Here is a 19,364-nt window from a genome sequence, read left to right as displayed (position 1 = left end):
TACAATTCCACCCTAGAGTGCAAGAATAGCTTTAAGTGGTCTCAGGCTTTTGATTTTCTCTAATGACTGTAACAGAGTGCAGACTGATTGGCATGGCAATCATTCTTTAAACCAGCCTTGTCTAAAGATTAAGATGCTTATGTATGTATGTACAGTATATGTGTGTATATTTAGGGTTATGTGTGAGCATTAAGCCCATTTGAAGAAATTCCTGTACAATTATGCACATGTACGTACACACAGAGTCTGGAATGTTTCATTCCAAATGATACCTTAAAAACTTTAGCATCAGTATTTGTGTCGATGGACTGAGTTATTATATTTTCCCTATGGCTAACATCCTATAATGTAGGAAAAGCCATATCATGTTTTGAGATTTGTTGATATAGTGTGTCCAGTATTTTATCCCTGAATCCAGTGTCATTTCTGTTAGTTCTATTTGTTGCTTTTCAAATGTTATTTCATAAATACTGGAATTATACAGAATGTTTTAGTTTTATTCTTTTCTGCATTATGCCATTCACTTCTTTTGCAAGCATTTTATATATTCTGTTATTTTGTTTACTGCAGTTGAGATGTTGCCTTTTTCAGATGTTGAGCCTAATGGGGCGGGCCACCTAACATGGCAGCTTTACAGGCCTTTTTATTATCCAGTTTGGGCTTGTGGTGGTACATTTTTTGCATCTTTTGTTTGTTCAGCTCTCCCTTGATTTTACAACCTTTAGAATTTTGTTTAAAGTATCTTGTTAATGGTCTTTTAGTTTTAATTTCTTTGTCTCTGATTTTTGGCTTTATTTGTGGTTCCTCTTTGGTTTTGTTCTTTGTTTGAATACTTGTTAATTAATCTTTGATTAGAAAGGAATATTGTTTTTGCTACGTTGGACAAGGGGTTTTACACAAATTTCCCTGCCCCTTTTTGAGATATTAAAATTATAAAATGAAAATGCAACCTCTTTTGCAATTTCTCTTTTGGAACTTCATTTTCAAAGTCTATGCGTAAGTAAAATGAAATAACGCCATATGGAAAGTCTTCATAGTGAATAAAATAATCACTACTGTATCACCTTATATTGAAAAGTAATGAAATAAAAGTAAAAAAAAATTGCTACTGTATCAGCTTCATTAAAAATATATAACAATAAAGAATTAGATCAATTTTTCAATCAAATTACAGGCGAATGGGACAGAGGAGGAGGTGGTGGAAACTGTAGAGGGGTAAATTATGCAATACTACAAAAAAACAAAAATGCAAAGCATCCTGTTTCCACTTCAGTGTAAATAAATGTAAATGATGACACAATAAGGGCTAATTTTTGTCATGTTCAATATTGTAATTAAATATCACATAATTATAATTACTTAAGATTTTGTGACTCAGCTTCACGGTGAAGCTCCCAGTAAACAGGTGAAGGTAACTACAAAGAATTGTGGGAAATTGAGGTGCATAGCCCCACCCATTTACATGCTGAGAACTTGAAAATGAAAATGCAAAGGAGAAAAAGACAATTCAAAGAGCAGCAGGTGGCGCCAGTGCTAATTTGTGTTTTACTTTTCATTTTTGCAGCTTCATTGATGTTATTAATGAGATAATGGTATTATCTCATTTGATTTTTAATTTTTGCATTGGACTTTGAAAATGAAATTGCAAAACAGAGATTACATTTTCAATTCATAATTAAAATGTTACTTTTTTGCAGAAAATACCTCTCATATAAGGGATGAAATGCAGTCAAAACATCAGACCAAATTCAAAACCAAAAAATTAAAAAAGCGTGATGTCTAACTCTAAAACTTTAAACCAAAATTGTTAGTCATGAAAATACATGCAGGGAATCATTAACCAGTGAAACAACTAAACAAAAACTACACAAATGTTTTGTTTTAAACTGTAACTGCAATCACAGATGACTGGGCAGTATAAGACACTGACCTTTATACCTTTGACACAGTGATGTTACGTGCCACACACTTCGGGTTGACCTTGCCTAACAATGAAAGAGTAACAGATTTCCCACAAAATGGCAGCACTCACAAAAAACAAAAGGCATTATAGGAGATATATAATTCTTCACTCCGATTATTGCCATGTGCAGACCACAAAGCCTGCTTCTTGAGTTTGGAAGTAAGAATTGCTTTAATTATAAGCCTCTTTAGAGCCTTGAGGCCTAGCTTTAGAGGTGAAGCTTTGTTTTCAGCATTGTGTTCTGAGCAGTTTGTAACAGTCAGAAAGGAAAATTTGACATCCAGGGCACCACAGTGAAATACAAACCAGCAAAACACTTTTTAGAAGGCTGATATAAAAAAAGTATTGCCTACTTGGACATATTCTTTGTCAATTACCCTTTCTTTCTTGTCAATCTGTTGTGACACATGTACATTGGGAATAAGAGAGAATCACCCATGGGACACAACATGGGATGTCATAAGTAGCAGAACCTTATGACTCATTCTCTTACTACCTTATTGAGTGCTTTATGGCTTCGGCTTAAAGTACCTGTAGTAATTCCTTTTCATTTCCACTACAAAGATCATTTATTCTTTTAGCTGCCGTACTAATCTAAAGCATACTTTTCCTGTAATGGATGAAAACATTAAACTGCCAGAGTATTTTGGGAGTTGATCTTGTCATTGTATTGCATAGTTCAAACATATCCTACATTCAGTTTCTCTTGGTTATAGTGGACCCTCAAATTGTTGGTTGCACCACCCCTTGTCATACATCGGTAGTCAGTATGTTAAACTTCTTACATAACACATACTAGGCAGTGTAACCACTAAACTTTTTCAAAGTCAAGATTCAAAGATTCCCTTATATTTTTAATTGCTCAAGAACCAGCTTGTGTGACATGGTAACACAGTGGGTGGCACTGCTGCTTTGTAGATCTAGCACTCCAAGTTCGAACCCCAGGCCCAATCATGTTATGTTATGTTATGTTATGAAAGTGTCGATTTTTTATCCAAATAGTCTAATGCAAAGCAAAGGCTCTCATTATGTTACAATTAAAAAAATAAGAAATTAACTTCTTCATAATACAATTTCAGAAAATAAAAATAACAATGTACTTCTTAATTTCATCCAGATTCTGTTGTCTGCCAGGCAGCACCCTACAGACTATTGCATGGACCACTCCATCATCTATATGTCAACTGACTCATCATTATAACCTGACAAATCAACGTCTATGCTGATGACACAGCTGATAAATATAAAGATCTCTTTTTGATGCACCTTATTGTGCGCTTTGGGACCACACAGAAAGCTCAGGTAAGCCCATCAATACTACTCCAAAGCTAACCATATCTCCTGTGTTTACTGTAGCTTCTACTATAGTCAGGTCTGAAGATGTCTATGGATTATGATTTGTTAATGATAAAGTGTGGAGAAAACAGACTCTGAAATTAACTACTTGTGGTAAAGTGTGTTTAGAGTTCCATTGTAGTGTGCTCAGGCTCTGGGGGTAAGCGTGAGTGCCACAGTAGCTTAGCAGAGCGTCCCTGGGGTGTGGATGGAGATACTGGCTGACCATACATTCACGTGTGATGTGGTCAGCCCAGTCAGTTTCCTTTATTAGAGCTCCGGCGTTTGTAATTAAGGCTCCTATGCCTACATTAGGATAAAAGAGCCTGAGCAGGGATAGACAGGGGAACAAAAGAGAATGAAAAAGGAACAATAGGAATGTAAGAATTCCCAAGGGTAAAGGGAAAGAAGGAAGGAAAGAAAAGAAGAAGAGGCAGGTTTATGGCAGAGCTGGTGCTGTAGTGTGGAGGCTAGCGGTCGGGGAGTGGCCCTGGGTGGAATGAACAGAAGGTGCTCATGGGGCAGGAGTAGGAGTGACAAACAGGTTTGAGCGACTCCCGCTGAATGCTGAAGGAAGGCAATGGGAGAAGTGTGCAGGACTCACAATGTTTCCTGCTGAATGCCTAGGGATGGTGGCAGGAACTCAGGCCAGATTGAAGGATGACTGAACTTGACGGTGGATGAATCCTCTTGCTGAAAAGGCCTTGAAGGGTGGGCAGAGGAAACATCAGTTTGAGTGGATGCATCACGGCTCATGATGATTTTCATGGATAGGTCTAGACTGCATCTTAACCTTGGATGTTTAATTTTATTAATTTATTTGAAAGACTACACTGCACTCAGTTGTGGACACTCAAAGCACTAAGCACTTTGTAACATCTATCACTGTGTATGTGTGTATTCTCAATGCCCAGTCCATCTTCAGTTGTGACTATCGATGTCCCGGGTTCAAGATGGTGATGTCTATATGGAACAGTGTGGGAAAAGTCACAGTAAACCATTGGCAGTGTGTTGCTGCAGATGACATGTGGATGCTTTTCAGTCTTCAGATACTGCAGTGCATCATGGGTAACCCAGAAGGCGCTGGTTCACAAAATAGTTGTTGCAGCTACCCATTTTTGTCCGTTATGAGCGAGTGTTATTTTTCAGTCATTATCAAATACTTGAATTTTACTAATAATGATGGCTATAATGAAGACAATTAATTACCCTTAGGAATGCCTCCTAAGTGCTTCCAGTGAAACCTGTGAGGCTGTCGCTGTATTCTTCAATCAAAAAATTAATGATATTAGAAATAACATAGTATATCCCTCCAACACTAAGGATCCCCCTAAACCCCAACACCCTGTTATAAACAAATTAAACTCTTTCACTAGGATAGATTTACCTGATTTACAAAAAATAATATCTCAATTAAAACCCTCCACCTGCGTCCTTGACCCGATACCAACAAGGTTTTTCAAAGAAGTATCAGGCGTGCTAATTGATAATGTTCTTGACATAGTAAATTCGTCACTAGATACTGGGGTCTTCCCAGACTGTCTTAAGACTGCTGTAGTTAAACCCCTACTTAAGAAACATAATCTTGACCCCTCAGCTCTTGAAAATTTTAGACCCATCTCTAACTTGCCCTTCTTAAGTAAAGTTCTAGAGAAGGCAGTCATTATGCAGTTAAATGACCACCTAAATAAACATGCTATTCTTGATAAATTTCAGTCAGGTTTTAGAACAAATCACAGCACAGAAACTGCACTCGTTAAAGTAGTAAATGACTTGGGTAAATGCAGACAGAGGCCATTTATCTGTTCTCATCCTCTTAGATCTGAGTGCTGCATTTGACACCATTGATCACAACATTCTTAGAAATCGCCTTAGTCAATGGGTGGGCCTCTCTGGCAGTGTCTTAAATTGGTTTGAATCCTACCTGACAGGGAGAAAATATTTTGTTAGTTGTGGGAATTACAACTCAAGACACATGATATCCAATATGGTGTTCCACAAGGCTCTATCCTGGGTCCGCTGTTATTCTCAATCTACATGCTTCCGTTAGGTCAGATTATCTCAGGGCACAACGTGAGCTACCACAGCTATGCTGATGACACACAGCTGTACTTATCAATAGCACCTGATGACCCGATTCTATTGATTCACTAACACAATGTCTGACTAGTATCTCAGAATGGATGAATAGTAATTTTCTCAAGTTAAATAAAGAGAAAACTGAAATTTTAGTGATCAGCAATAATGGATACAATGAGGCTATTAGAAATAAACTGGATACATTAGGATTAAAAGTCAAGACGGAGGTAAAAAGCTTAGGGGTGATTGTTGACTGTAATCTGAATTTTAAATCACATATTAATCAGATCATTAGGACAGCATTTTTCACTTAAGAAACATAAGTAAAGTTAGACCTCTTTATCACTGAAAGATGCTGAGAAATTAGTTCACGCGTTTGTTTTCAGTCGACTAGATTACTGTAACGCACTCCTCTCAGGACTACCCAAAAAGATATAAATCGTTTGCAACTAGTGCAGAATGCAGCTGCTAGAATCCTAACTAGGAAAAGAAAATCAGAACACATTACTCCAGTTTTGATGTCACTACACTGGTTACCTGTGTCATTCAGAATTGACTTTAAAATTCTGCTTATGGTTTATAAAGCCTTAAATAATCTCGCCCCATCTTATATATCGGAATGTCTGACACCTTATATTCCAAATCGTAACCTCAGATCCTCAAATGAGTGTCTCCTTAGAATTCCAAGAACAAAACTTAAAAGAAGTGGTGAGGCGCCTTCTGCTGTTATGCACCTAAAATCTGGAATAGCCTGCCAATAGGAATTCGCCAGGCTGATACAGTAGAGCACTTTAAAACACTGCTGAAAACACATTACTTTAACATGGCCTTTTTATAACTTCATTTTAATCGTAATTTAACTTAATCCTGATACTCTGTATGTTCAATTCATCATAACAACTATTCATGGTGGCTCTAAAATCGGTACTGACCCCTACTCTCTTTTCTGTTTCTTTTTCCGGTTTCTTTGTGGTGGTGGCCTGCGCCACCTCCACCTACTCAAAGCTTCATGATGCTCCAACAATGATGGACGGATTAAAAGGAAGAAGTATACGTGACCATCATCATCATCAAGCCCTTCCGTGAGAACCCTAAATCCAAAGAGGACTGTTTCATTTATGTTAGGTAGAATGCCCAGAGGGGACTGGGCGGTCTCATGGTCTGGAATCCCTACAGATTTTATTTTTCTCCAGCCGTCTGGAGTTTTTGTTTTTTCTGTCCCCCCTGGCCATTGAACCTTACTCTTATTCGATGTTAATGTTGATTTATTTTTTATAATTATGTCTTTCATTTTTCTATTCTTTAATATGTAAAGCACTTTGAGCTACTGTTTGTATGAAAATGTGCTATATAAATAAATGTTGTTGTTGTTGTTGTTGTACCCAGCACCAAAACTGTACAAACTGTGAGATGTTTCAGACGCTCATCAAAAATGAGGACAGTAGGTATTAATAAAAGTATCATGGGTTACAAAGGAAGGCTGTCGTGGATACAGTACTGTACATTGCACCCAAACAGGCACGATTTGGGATCAAGTTCTATATGGGTACATCTGGAACTCAATACTTTACACCAGTAAAGTGACCAAATGGGATGGCATGTACAGTCAATATGGCACCACTACATCATCTGTGCTGTTTCTAGTGGACCCTGGTGTATAATGATGGACAGTGTCCATACCTCACTTGAGCTTTTAAAGTTTTTAACTCAAAGAAAAACTGATACATACGGCACTGTATGACTGAAGTGTCATGATATGCCTGGTGACTCTAGTCACATAGCTGCGTTGAACAGCATAACACAGTTAACAGTGTGGCAAAAGTGCAACACGACTTCGATCCAGTGGAGGACAAGAAAGATGTCTGCCTCCTAAGCACTGTTCATAATGCAGGAAATGTCAATGTCTACATCAGTGCAAATGTGGAAATCACTACGCCTTGCACTGTGTTGGGCTACCATAACACAAAAGCTGGTGACGATTGGGTGGGTCAGGCTCTAACATTAGAACCTCTCCCTCACAAGGAACAGAAAAAAAATATTACAAAAACATCTTTTGACATCTGCTCAAATAGTGTCTATGTGGACACTAGGCCTATCTTTCCTACTCTGATTAAGACATTTTGGTATTTACATGTTTCTGTTACATTGTCACACACGTGCGTTTAGGAGAAAGCTAAAGGGCCTGGGGAACTGTAATACTACACCCAACCAGGGGGTGGCAGAGTGTGCTGACTGTCTCTCTCAGTTTCTTGCAAACCATGCCCGGGAAAATGTTCACCAGGTTCCAGCATCTCTGATGACGTCACTTCCGGCTCCGGACTAGATGACATCATTTCCGTCCCCACCCCTTAAAGCCGCCATCTTACCTCCAAATAATCAGTTCTGTTTTGGACTCTGTCTTATGAACAAATAATACTAAACTTTTGCAGCTGAGAAATAATATACGGGTGGCTGCCCCAAACCTTTCTGAAGACTGAAGTCTCATTACTATCACAACATATAATAAAATTTTTCGTTGTTCAGTGCTATTTGTCTGGGGTAAACATAACACTCGGGAGGTTAATGAGAGTAAAAACTTGTAAAGCTTTGTTTGACCAAACTACACATGTGATGTGCTGATGAAGACAGCCCTTGGTATGAAAGGCACTATACAAAATAAAACAAAGTCCAACTGATTCTTAAACCACTCTGCAGGATTTTCAGTTTTAACTTATAAATAGCTTGTAAATAGACTTTTTAACAGCTTCTGGAGAACAAGTACCATTAGAAAGGAAGCCAAGTGCTAAATATAAGCAAATGTGTTTAATTTGGATGTAAAATATGAACTACTCTGATTCAGTAATGTCCAAGTTTTACAGTACACTTACTCCCTCCTGGCTTTCAGTTCATTCTTCTGTTTTCCTGTGGTGATTTATTTCTCACAGGAGCCATCAGCCCACAGGACAATACAACCATGTGTATGGACAGAATGTTCTCTTAAGCATTGCAACCTGGAGGTCTGAAACAAATGGGATTCAGCAATGACTCCCATGAAGCAGTCTCCACAGATGGTTATGTTTGCTGTGAATATCATTCTAACCTTGGTGTGTGTATCTTCATTCTCCTGAGAGCATTTTCCTATTCTACTGTCACGCCGGAGGTATTTATTTTTCTACACACCAGCAATAACTTGGAGCAAAGAAACAGACAGGCAAACCTCAAGTGATCTCATTGTTCACGTTGGTTTGGATTCTTTCTGCAATTTGTAATTCATTTTACAGGTTTCATAACAAAGCTGCTGGCAGATACAGGTCTGTGTGAAGATGTGAACTGGGTTCTCGAATCTGCTGCATCTGGAGGAGTCACCCAGGGAACTGATACGTCTTAATCGAACACAAATTAGCCTTGATTGCTTCAAGAGCAGCCTGATCCTTAGGGAGACCATTCTAAATTTACACCTCATAAAGATCGCCTCCAGACAGAATGAAAACAGCCCAGCGATTTTCTCTTTTTCCACTTATTACATAATTTACAGAATTCTCCCTTTCTGCTTGCCAACACGCCTGAATGGCCTCAGTATGAAAAAGTAATCATTTGACAAACTGAGAAATGATTAGCTGATACCTATGAGACAGCTGGATATCTTTGGATGCTCAAACAGTTTAATGAAATATGACAGCTGTATAGTGTGATTTTATAAAGATAAAGGGTAATCTACACAATGTGTTTCAGAGCTTGGCTGCAGCAGTAGCAGAAGCTTAAAGCTTTAATTAATCAGTAGCATTGACTTAAATGGCTAGGGTGGTGAGGATGGCAGTTTCCACTGTTTTTTAATAACGTTATGCAAAAATACTCTATGAGCAGCGTGGAATTTGTTGGTTGCTTTACTTTACTTACTTTAGTATGATGAGAATCAAAGTATGTTACAGTCTGTATTTTTGACAACTGGGAAGATGGATACATGTACTTAAGGGACTTTAACACCCCAGTCCTCCTATTAATATGAATAACCAGGAACAAGACCCCCATCACACCAGTTAACTTTTTTCAGTCCTCCAATTTTTCACGTTCTTTAACTCTCCAGACTTTCTTGCTTTTTTGTTAACAAAAAGAGAACCCTGTTAGGTCATTGGTTGCCATGCATCATGCAAGACAAAACAACAAATTGTCCATTAGCCGGCTTGACATTGCTTGTCCATTATTCTAAAAAGTTGTAATAGCCTCTTTTAGCCCATGAGCATGTATTTTTGGCTACAACCATCTGATACTGGCTGAGAGCGTCTTGGTTGCAGACCATTCCTGGTGCTACTGTGAAACTGTTGTGTGGAAATTGGTGAAGTGGAAACTGGTGAAGCAGTGGGTGGCATCAACCTCAGAGTAAGTTATGGGGGTATACGTCTTTCTTACTGCAAACTGATTAAGAGGGTATAATGAAAGACAAAGATGGGCAGTGACATCTGCTGAGCGTGAAGCAAATTTCAGAAGCCAATTACATGATAACAAGAAGAATGACAGCTGTGGCGAATCCTGAATTCATAATGAAGTGAAAGCATTGTGTTTACTGATCATCGACTGTGAGAAAGAACCTCGGTTTAAGTTGTGGGTGGTCAAAAACATCTGAGGCAGCGTTAAGGACCAATGGTCCATATGTTTCCTGGTTTGCAATAACTTTTTGAAGTGTTCATTTCTTTTGTCTTCAGAGTGACGTCATTGTCACTTTGTGACTCTTTGTAAAAGTGGCAGGAGTCTCCATAGGTAAAATCATGGGGCAGCACAATTTTGTGGCCCCAGAAGCAGCATGTTGGCAAGTAACACGGTGTACACAGATGTGGTGTAAAATGTTGGCATTGCTGCACCATAGAAGAATGCAGTGTGCCCAGGAGAAAGTGAAACAAACAAAAAGCAACATAAAAATTTAAAATAAAATTAAATTAAAAAATTAAAAAGAAAACAACTAGTAGGAAACACTTCTTTTGATTATTATTTCATTTTGTGATTAAAGAGTTTAGCAGACCCTTTAATGAACTGGAAAGTATACAAAGTTATCTCAGTGTAACAAATGGTGCTAATGAGAATCCCAGTCTCTACTGCGTGTTAATGTTTTCATCATTAGTAATCTTTGCTCCATGTTGGATTCATAACCATTTAAACGTTTAAATCCAACCAATATTTGTCTCACAAACTGATTTTTGTGAATAGATGATCCTGGTTCTACCTGAACAACCACTTGCATGTGTACTTAGTGTATACACATCTATTCTTATATAGTAAAACATTAAAAAAGGCTTCTAGTTGTTATAATGTCACATAAAAGAAAGCAAGATGAGGTGAAGTGAGTGAAGCTAAAACTGGGGTTCAACATTTGCATGAATGCATTTCGTATAAAATAAGAAAGTTGATTTTGTTATTTGTAACACGTAATTTGAATTCCTATTTGTTCTTCTTTCCTCTGTAACAGATAATTAAAAACACAATAAACAAAAATCGAAAGTTTGAATAACAGGATCATTAATAAATATTGTAATTATTACTTTACAGTAGGTTAAAGGTTATTTCCACTCTGAAAAGGAAAAAAAAAAGTTAAAAACACAATGTTTTGGCCGTACAGCCTTCATCAGGTGTGCAACTCATTACAGAGTAGCTATAGTATATGTTACGTTTATATGTCTGTTTTTTAGATTAACTACAACGATTCTTGTGGTTTCTTCCTTTTTACCCCACATACGCTAAACCTTACACTACAATCCTTTGTGCTAATTTGTTGCTGCCTGTTAGCTAATCACTCTTCAGTATCAGATCTACACACAACTCAACAGATGGCAGGAATCCTCCTTATCAGTTACTGCTGTTGACCATCCCTCACTCCTGGAACAAAGCAGAAATCTGACAGCTTAAAGAAATCCTTTTCATTAAGTATCACCTTGTCAAATCAGTGGCGTAGCCTGACTGGCGCTTGTTTAGTAATCGTGGTCGTAAAGGAAACCATTCTGCTAATGCTCACTCTCATCTGGAGAAATCTATCATGACCACAGCCAATAAATTACAATTCTGTTTTTCAAGAAATGTTAAGTCAGTCAACAGACCAAATATAATAGATATAAAGAAATCAATTAAACAATTTATGGAATGTTGTTTAATAAAAAGAAGACTTTAAAGTTATAAAACCAACTTTCAGCTCATTGGGTCAGAAACAAAATCAAATACTATTACAGTAAGCATATCTAAACATGTAAACACACCAAAAACAGAAGCATAAAATACAGTGGGATGCAAAAGTTTTGGTAACCTTGTTAATAGTCATTATTTTCCTGTATAAATCGTTGGTTGTTACGATAAAAAATATCAGTTAAATATATCATATAGGAGACACACACAGCGATATTTGAGAAGTGAAATGAAGTTTATTGGATTTACAGAAAGTGTGCAATAATTGTTCAAACAAAATCAGACAGGTGCATAAATTTGGGCACCGTTGTCATTTTATTGATTCCAAAACTTTTAGAACTAATTATTGGAACTCAAATTGGCTTGGTAAGCTTAGTGACCCCTGACCTACATCCATCCATCCATTTTCTAACCCGCTGAATCCGAACACAGGGTCACGGGGGCCTGCTGGAGCCAATCCCAGCCAACACAGGGCACAAGGCAGGAACCAATCCTGGGCAGGGTGCCAACCCACCGCAGGACACACACAAACACACCCACACACCAAGCACACACTAGGGCCAATTTAGAACCGCCAATCCACCTAACCGGCATGTCTTTGGACTGTGGGAGGAAACCGGAGCGCCCGGAGGAAACCCACACAAACACGGGGAGAACATGCAAACTCCACGCAGGGAGGACCTGGGAAGCGAACCCGGGTCCCCTAACTGCGAGGCAGCAGCGCTACCACTGCGCCACCGTGCCGCCCCCTGACCTACATACACTTGTGAATCCTATAATGAGAAAGAGTATTTAAGGGGGTCAATCGTAAGTTTCCCTCCTCCTTTAATTTTCTCTGAAGAGTAGCAACATGGGGGTCACAAAACAACACTCAAATGACCTGAAGACAAAGATTGTTCACCATCATGGTTTAGGGGAAGGATACAGAAAGCTGTCCCAGAGATTTAAGCTGTCTGTTTCCACAGTTAGGAACATATTGAGGAAATGGAAGACCACAGGCTCAGTTCAAGTTAAGGCTCAAGTGGCAGACCAAGAAAGATTTCGGATAGACAGAAGCGACGAATGGTGAGAACAGTCAGAGTCAACCCACAGACCAGCACCAAAGACCTACAACATCATCTTGCAGCAGATGGAGTCACTGTGCATCGTTCAACCATTCGGCGCACTTTACACAAGGAGATGCTGTATGCGAGAGTGATGCAGAGGAAGCCTTTTCTCCGCCCACAGCACAAACAGAGCTGCTTGAGGTATGTTCAAGCACATTTGGACAAGCCAGCTTCATTTTGGAATAAGGTGCTGTGGACTGATGAAACTAAAATCGAGTTATTTGGGCATAACAAGGGGCGTTATGCATGAAGGAAAAAGAACACAGCATTCCAAGAAAAACACCTGCTACCTACAGTAAAATATGGTGGTGGTTCCATAATGCTGTGGGGCTGTGTGGCCAGTGCAGGGACTGGGACTGGGAATCTTGTCAAAGATGAGGGATGCATGGATTCCACTCAGTATCAGCAGATTCCAGGAATCAGTGACAAAGCTGAAGCTGCACCGGGGCTGGATCTTTCAACAAGACAACAACCCGAAACACTGCTCAAAATCCACTAAGGCATTCATGCAGAGGAACAAGTACAACGTTCTGGAATGGCCATCTCAGTCCCCAGACCTGAATATAATTGAACATCTGTGGTGTGAGTTAAAGAGAGCTGTCCATGCTCGGAAGCCATCAAACCTGAATGAACTAGAGATGTTTTGTAAAGAGGAATGGTCCAAAATACCTTCAACCACAATCCAGACTCTCATTGGAACCTACAGGAAGCGTTTAGAGGCTGTAATTTCTGCAAAAGGCGGATCTACTAAATATTGATTTCATTTCTTTTTTGTGGTGCCCAAATTTATGCACCTGCCTGATTTTGTTTGAACAATTATTGCACACTTTCTGTAAATCCAATAAACTTCATTTCACTTCTCAAATATCACTGTGTGTGTCTCCTATATGATATATTTAACTGACATTTTTTATCGTAACAACCAGCGATTTATACAGGAAAATAATGACTATTAACAAGGTTACCCAAACTTTTGCATCCCACTGTACAACTGTAAAATTAAATAAGAAATGCACCTACACAATATACTATGCATTAATTTGTTCAATCAAACATTTTAAAAATAATTTGCTGTGATATGTTTACAGCTTAGAGGAGTAGGAAGGTTAATCATCCTTGAGTCTTGAGTCAACTTAAGATAGAGACAGAGAGATAAGATAGAAACATACAGTGCACACACACACACACATTTTATATTATAGTCACACTGGCATTAAGCACCTCCACTCCAGGGCAAGAGTGGGCTAAGAGGAAATCTCATCCCTGTTTCACAAGCCCTGCTCCTTCTGAGAAAAGTGCTATACAAATGACACCCATATCAGAAAAGATTCTGTCTTTCAGACCATGCTTCAGGGTGAGAAACTCTTTCTCTATCCGAGTATCCTCTGATTGCTTTTGCTTTAGTAATTACATGCATTGCGGATAGTTTTTGCTAAATGGACTTATTTTGTTTGAAAATTCTGAGTAAATGGGGCTGCTTCTTGTGCACCCCAGCATTAGTCTGTTTACTGTATGTAGTGTGCGTAGTCTTAGGCCAGCCAAAGATACAGCATTATTTTTAAAACCAGGCATCTGTCTAGTAAATGTTTACTTGCCTTAGAAAACATCTACACCTGATACAATAAACAGTTCTGAGAATTTCTTGTGATTTTAAAACAGATCAGTATTTTATGTGGCCTCCCTTTGAATGCAAAACTGAACCAATGGGCTCAAGACAGAAGAAGTGGTGAATCACTTTGAGTACATGTCTCTCCATGGTAACAACAGGAACAACATCAACATTCGGTCCAATCAGATGGGTCTTTATCAGCCCAAAGTCTCCCCCCGCTTACCTGCCGGTAATATCCAGTAATACCTAAAAAAAGCTAGAGTATACATTGTGACAGCATCACCATACCCTCTGTTCTTGTGCAGATGTACTGTAGATGCCCTCAGGTGATGACCCAGATGCATGATTCAGCAGCAAAGAAAAAAAAAAAATAATTTTTTTTTTCATAAAAGCATCCAAAATGCTGTCATTATGCTGATCCATCCTTTTCATGTTCACATGAAAGATGAAATGATACTAAGCGGGTTTGGAAGACAAATTCTAAATTTATGGGTGGGAAGAAGGCCAAATCTATTGGCTACTATAAACTAAGCAAACATTGTAGCATATGCAGGGTTAACTCTGACAAAGAAATCTCAAAACATTACTACAGACAGATATTAAACAAATTTTTTAAACAAAAATGACAACATAATTTCATAATAAATATTAATTTAATAAATAATTACAAATTAAAAATACATTTCTGCCACATAATACAGTATAAAACAAAATATTCACAGTGTTAGTGCTCAAAATTTTGCATATTTTGAACTGTTAAAAGATTTTACTGACTAAAGTAGAAAGATATGCCAAGCTTTTATTTATAATAAAAAAATGTTTCAGCTTTTCTTGAGTATACAGAAAGTGGATGAATTTGACACTAAATGTAATACAACTCACTATATACAGTACAGTACATATACTATATATTAATTTGCTAAGAATTAAAAAAATAAATTTATAACATCAGTATGTTTGGCCCGACTAAATTGTTTTAATATTTTTTTCCAATAATGCTGTCATTGTTCTGTAGTCTTCCCTTTAGCAATGCTTAGCAAGTTCACCTCTGCACTTTTAACATTTTTTTTTTTTTAATAGGCATCAATCATGTACAGAATTATGCATTAAATATTACTAAATTCTTTAAACATGAATCGTGATAATCCCGTTTTTTGCTGCATTTACAAACATGCTCAGTAAGTACAGCAAGTATAGAATGAGTCTGATTTTATATACAAACTACATGTACATACAGTATTAATCAATTACTGTGCAGTCTTAATGCACAAGAAGAGATAACAGTGTGATTTGCTGCAATGAATAGAACATTCCCATCATCCCAAATAAAAGTCTGTAATGGCCATTCACATAATCAGTTTTGTTTAGCTAATGCCTAACTGATGCAATTGTTTACAGAAGGGATTGAAACTACATAAAAACATTATCTATTTATAGTTTAAACAGAGAAAAGTGAAGCAAAATGACACCTTTTATTGGCCAACTAAAAAGATTACAATATGCAAGCTGTCGAGGCAACTCAGGCCCCTTCCTTGCCTGAAGAAGGGGCTTGAGTTTCCTCGAAAGCTTGCATATTGTAATCTTTTTAGTTGGCCAATAAAAGGTGTCATTTTGCTTGGCTTTTCTCTACATTCATAATGGCTAACATGGTACAACACCCTAGTACTATAGTTTAAGCAGGCACTTCCTGCCCTACAGCAAAGGTTCTCACATTCAGTCTTGGAGGTCCATAGTGACTGCAGGCTTTTGCTACACTTTCTTTAATTAGAAACCACACCTTGCTAGTAAGATATTTAATTTTATGGCTTCTTAGTGTCTTCACACCTGCCACCAGGTCATTTTTCTATTGTGCAATTTTTTTATTTTTATCCAAATGTTCTGTAGCCCAGAACAGATCAGAAATTGTCGGTCTTATCTTTTTTACTCGTCCATTTCTCTCCATGAATTTTATTTACAGATAGTTAGATAGTACTATTTACAGATAATTCTTAATGCCTGCAAATATGCAAATGGGACCAAGTTAGACTGTAATCTGCTAGCTGCAGATATGTATGTCATAGCTAATTGGCAATTTGTTTAGGCAACAAAAAATTCAAAACAGAATCCAGCTATTTAAGAATAAATTAAGTGTTGAGAATCTTAAATGATCTTACTAAAATAAACAACATACAGTGCATCCGGAAAGTATTCACTGCGCATCACTTTTTCCACATTTTGTTGTGTTACAGCCTTATTCTAAAATGGATTAAATTCATTCAGAATTCTATACATAACACCCCATAATGACAACGTAAAAAAAGTTTGAGATTTTCGCAAATTTATTAAAAATAAAAAAACTGAGAAATCACATGTACATAAGTATTCACAGCCTTTGCCATGAAGCTCCAAATTGAGCTCAGGTGCATCCTGTTTCCCCTGATCATCCTTGAGATGTTTCTGCATCTTAATTGGAGTCCACCTGTGGTAAATTCAGTTGATTGGACATGATTTGGAAAGGCACACACCTGTCTATATAAGGTCCCACAGTTGACAGTTCATGTCCGAGAACAAACCAAGCATGAAGTCAAAGGAATTGTCTGTAGACATCCGAGACAGGATTGTCTCGAGGCACAAATCCGGGGAAGGTTACAAAAAAATTTCTGCCTGCTTTGAAGGTCTCAATGAGCACAGTGGCCTCCATCATCCATAAGTGGAAGAAGTTCGAAACCACCAAGACTCTTCCTAGAGCTGGCCGGCCGGCCATCTAAACCGAGCGATAGGGGGAGAAGGGCCTTAGTCAGGGAGGTGACCAAGAACTCGATGGTCACTCTGTCAGAGCTCCAGAGGTCCTCTGTGGAGAGAGGAGAACGTTCCAAAAGGACAACCATCTCTGCAGCAACCCACCAATCAGGCCTGTATGGTAGAGTGGCCAGACAGAAGCCACTCCTTAGTAAAAGGCACATGGCAGCCTGCCTGGAATTTGCCAAAAGGCACCTGAAGGACTCTCAGACCATGAGAAACAAAATTCTCTGGTCTGATGAGACAAAGATTGAACTCTTTGGTGTGAATGCCAGGAGTCACGTTTGGAGAAAACCAGGCACCGCTCATCACCAGGCCAACACCATCCCTACAGTGAAGCATGGTGGTGGCAGCATCATGCTGTGGGGATGTTTTTCAGCGGCAGGAACTGGGAGACTAGTCAGGATAAAGGGAAAGATGACGGCAGCAATGTACAGAGACATCCTGGATAAAAACCTGTTCCAGAGCGCTCTTGACCTCAGACTGGGGCGACGGTTCATCTTTCAGCTGGACAACGATCCTAAGCACACAGCCAAGATATCAAAGGAGTGACTTCAGGAGTGGCTTCTGTGAATGTCCTTGAGTGGCCCAGCCAAAGCCCAGACTTGAATCCGATTGAACATCTCTGGAGAGATCTTAAAAAGGCTGTGCACCGATGGTTCCCATCCAACCTGATGGAGCTTGAGAGGTGCTGCAAAGAGGAATGGGCCAAGGACAGGTGTGCCAAGCTTGTGGCATCATATTCAAAAAGACTTGAGGCTGTAATTGCTACCAAAGGTGCATTGACAAAGTTTTGATCAAAGGCTGTGAATACTTATGTACATGTGATTTCTCAGTTTTTTTTATTTTTAATACATTTGCAAAAACCTCAAGTAAACTTTTTTCACGTTGTCATTATGGGGCGTTGTGTGTAGAATTCTGAAGAAATAAATGAATTTAATTCATTTTGGAATAAGGCTATAGCATAACAAAATGTGGAAAAAGTGATGTGCTGTGAATACTTTCCGGATGCACTGTAAATGCTACTTGAGAAGCAATCGCTCCAGCAGCAAGAAATGGGTTCTACACAAGACATTTGATAAAAACAAAATCCTGCAACCTCTGCTCTTCATGACCAAACTTGACCACTTCTTTCTACAGTGTCTGTTTAACTGCAATACATTACATTTAAAAATGCACTCAGTCTCTCAAAACATTAGAGAACTATGGAGGATATACAGTACATAAGTTAACATGTCACATTGTTTACAGTACAATTTGGAACATAAATTGCACATCTATTTAAATAATATGGACTGCACATATATTAATGGTTTATGACAAAAAAGTAAAAAAAGAGGGTGTGAGAAAGAAATACAAACCATTTAATAATATGATCCTTTGTGCAAAACTTATAAAAAGGATCGAAAGGAGATGCTTCATTTTCCTTTCTGTTTTTGGCAATTACAGTCACAATATTTTCAAAATAAATAAAACTAGTAGCAATAAAAACATCACATTTTCCATATAAAATTTTCATTTTTCTTCCACAGGTCTATTGGGGACTGGCTATCTTTTCTTACTTTTGAAGCTATATTCCTGTCTTCACAAATTCTCTCCACAACTGACATATCAGTTAGTATATTTACACTATCTTCATCATCTTCATTTAAAATATCCCAGAAGTCTTTTGATTTTTTCTTAACTTTTGCTGTGTGACTTGATGCAGAAGAGGTTTGTGGCTCAACACTGATTTTTGAATTGAATACATCATCAAGTATAGAGGTATCACCTAATAGGCCTATAAGTAATTCCTTTTGTGAGTCAGGATTTTCTGTACTGCTATTACTAACCTCAAGAGGCTCATTTTTTTCAGAAGGATTTGCTAATAAGTGAGTATGGCTGTCATTTTTTGATTTAACAGTGGACAAAGATTCCTCATTATAACAACTGAAGAAATTCTCAGGGATGATGCAAGAAAAGTCTTCTGAATCCTTTGGAAAGTTACTTATTTTCTCTGAATCTCGAGGATTATTTTTACTTACATTTTTAAAATGTTTTAGAGACATTCCTTGTACACGTTCAGATGAGTCCTTTACGTGAGGACTAGTTTTATTGCGGGGAGAATGACTTGTGCTTGGCCCTGATGATTCATGTTTAATGTCTGTAAGTGGCATTGATGGTATAACAGTCAATATGTCATTAATATCAGGGTAGTGATGGCAATAAAAATCTTTCAACATACGCTGTCGAGATTCTGATGTGGTTGTTAAGATCTGTTCTGCTAGTTGTTTCACTGAGGATTTTTTGAAGTATGCAGTCATCTCAGATAGATGTTTCCTGAAAGAGGGAAGAAACAAATAAAAAAAAA

The 19,364-nt window shown here is 38.1% G+C and overlaps 1 protein-coding gene across 6 annotated transcripts in view; it reads right to left on the bottom strand.

Annotated features, from left to right (window-relative positions):
- Positions 1-18,201: 18,201 nt before the first annotated feature.
- The window catches only part of ercc6l2 (excision repair cross-complementation group 6-like 2), a 79,020-nt gene continuing 77,857 nt past the window's right edge, over positions 18,202-19,364 (bottom strand). For 2 of the 6 annotated variants that reach the window (XM_039758856.1, XM_039758861.1), the window contains one exon: positions 18,202-19,333. In XM_039758856.1, the coding sequence (XP_039614790.1) occupies positions 18,508-19,333 (826 nt within the window). In that variant the 3' untranslated portion in view covers positions 18,202-18,507. The remainder of the gene's footprint in view (positions 19,334-19,364) is intronic. The other 4 variants (XM_039758858.1, XM_039758860.1, XM_039758857.1 and 1 more) reach the window with 2 other exon arrangements.

The sequence above is a fragment of the Polypterus senegalus genome, chromosome 7 (assembly GCF_016835505.1).
Source record: "Polypterus senegalus isolate Bchr_013 chromosome 7, ASM1683550v1, whole genome shotgun sequence".
Lineage (NCBI taxonomy): Eukaryota > Metazoa > Chordata > Cladistia > Polypteriformes > Polypteridae > Polypterus > Polypterus senegalus.
Note: the sequence above shows the minus strand (reverse complement) of the source record. Positions and strands in the feature narration are given on the sequence as shown.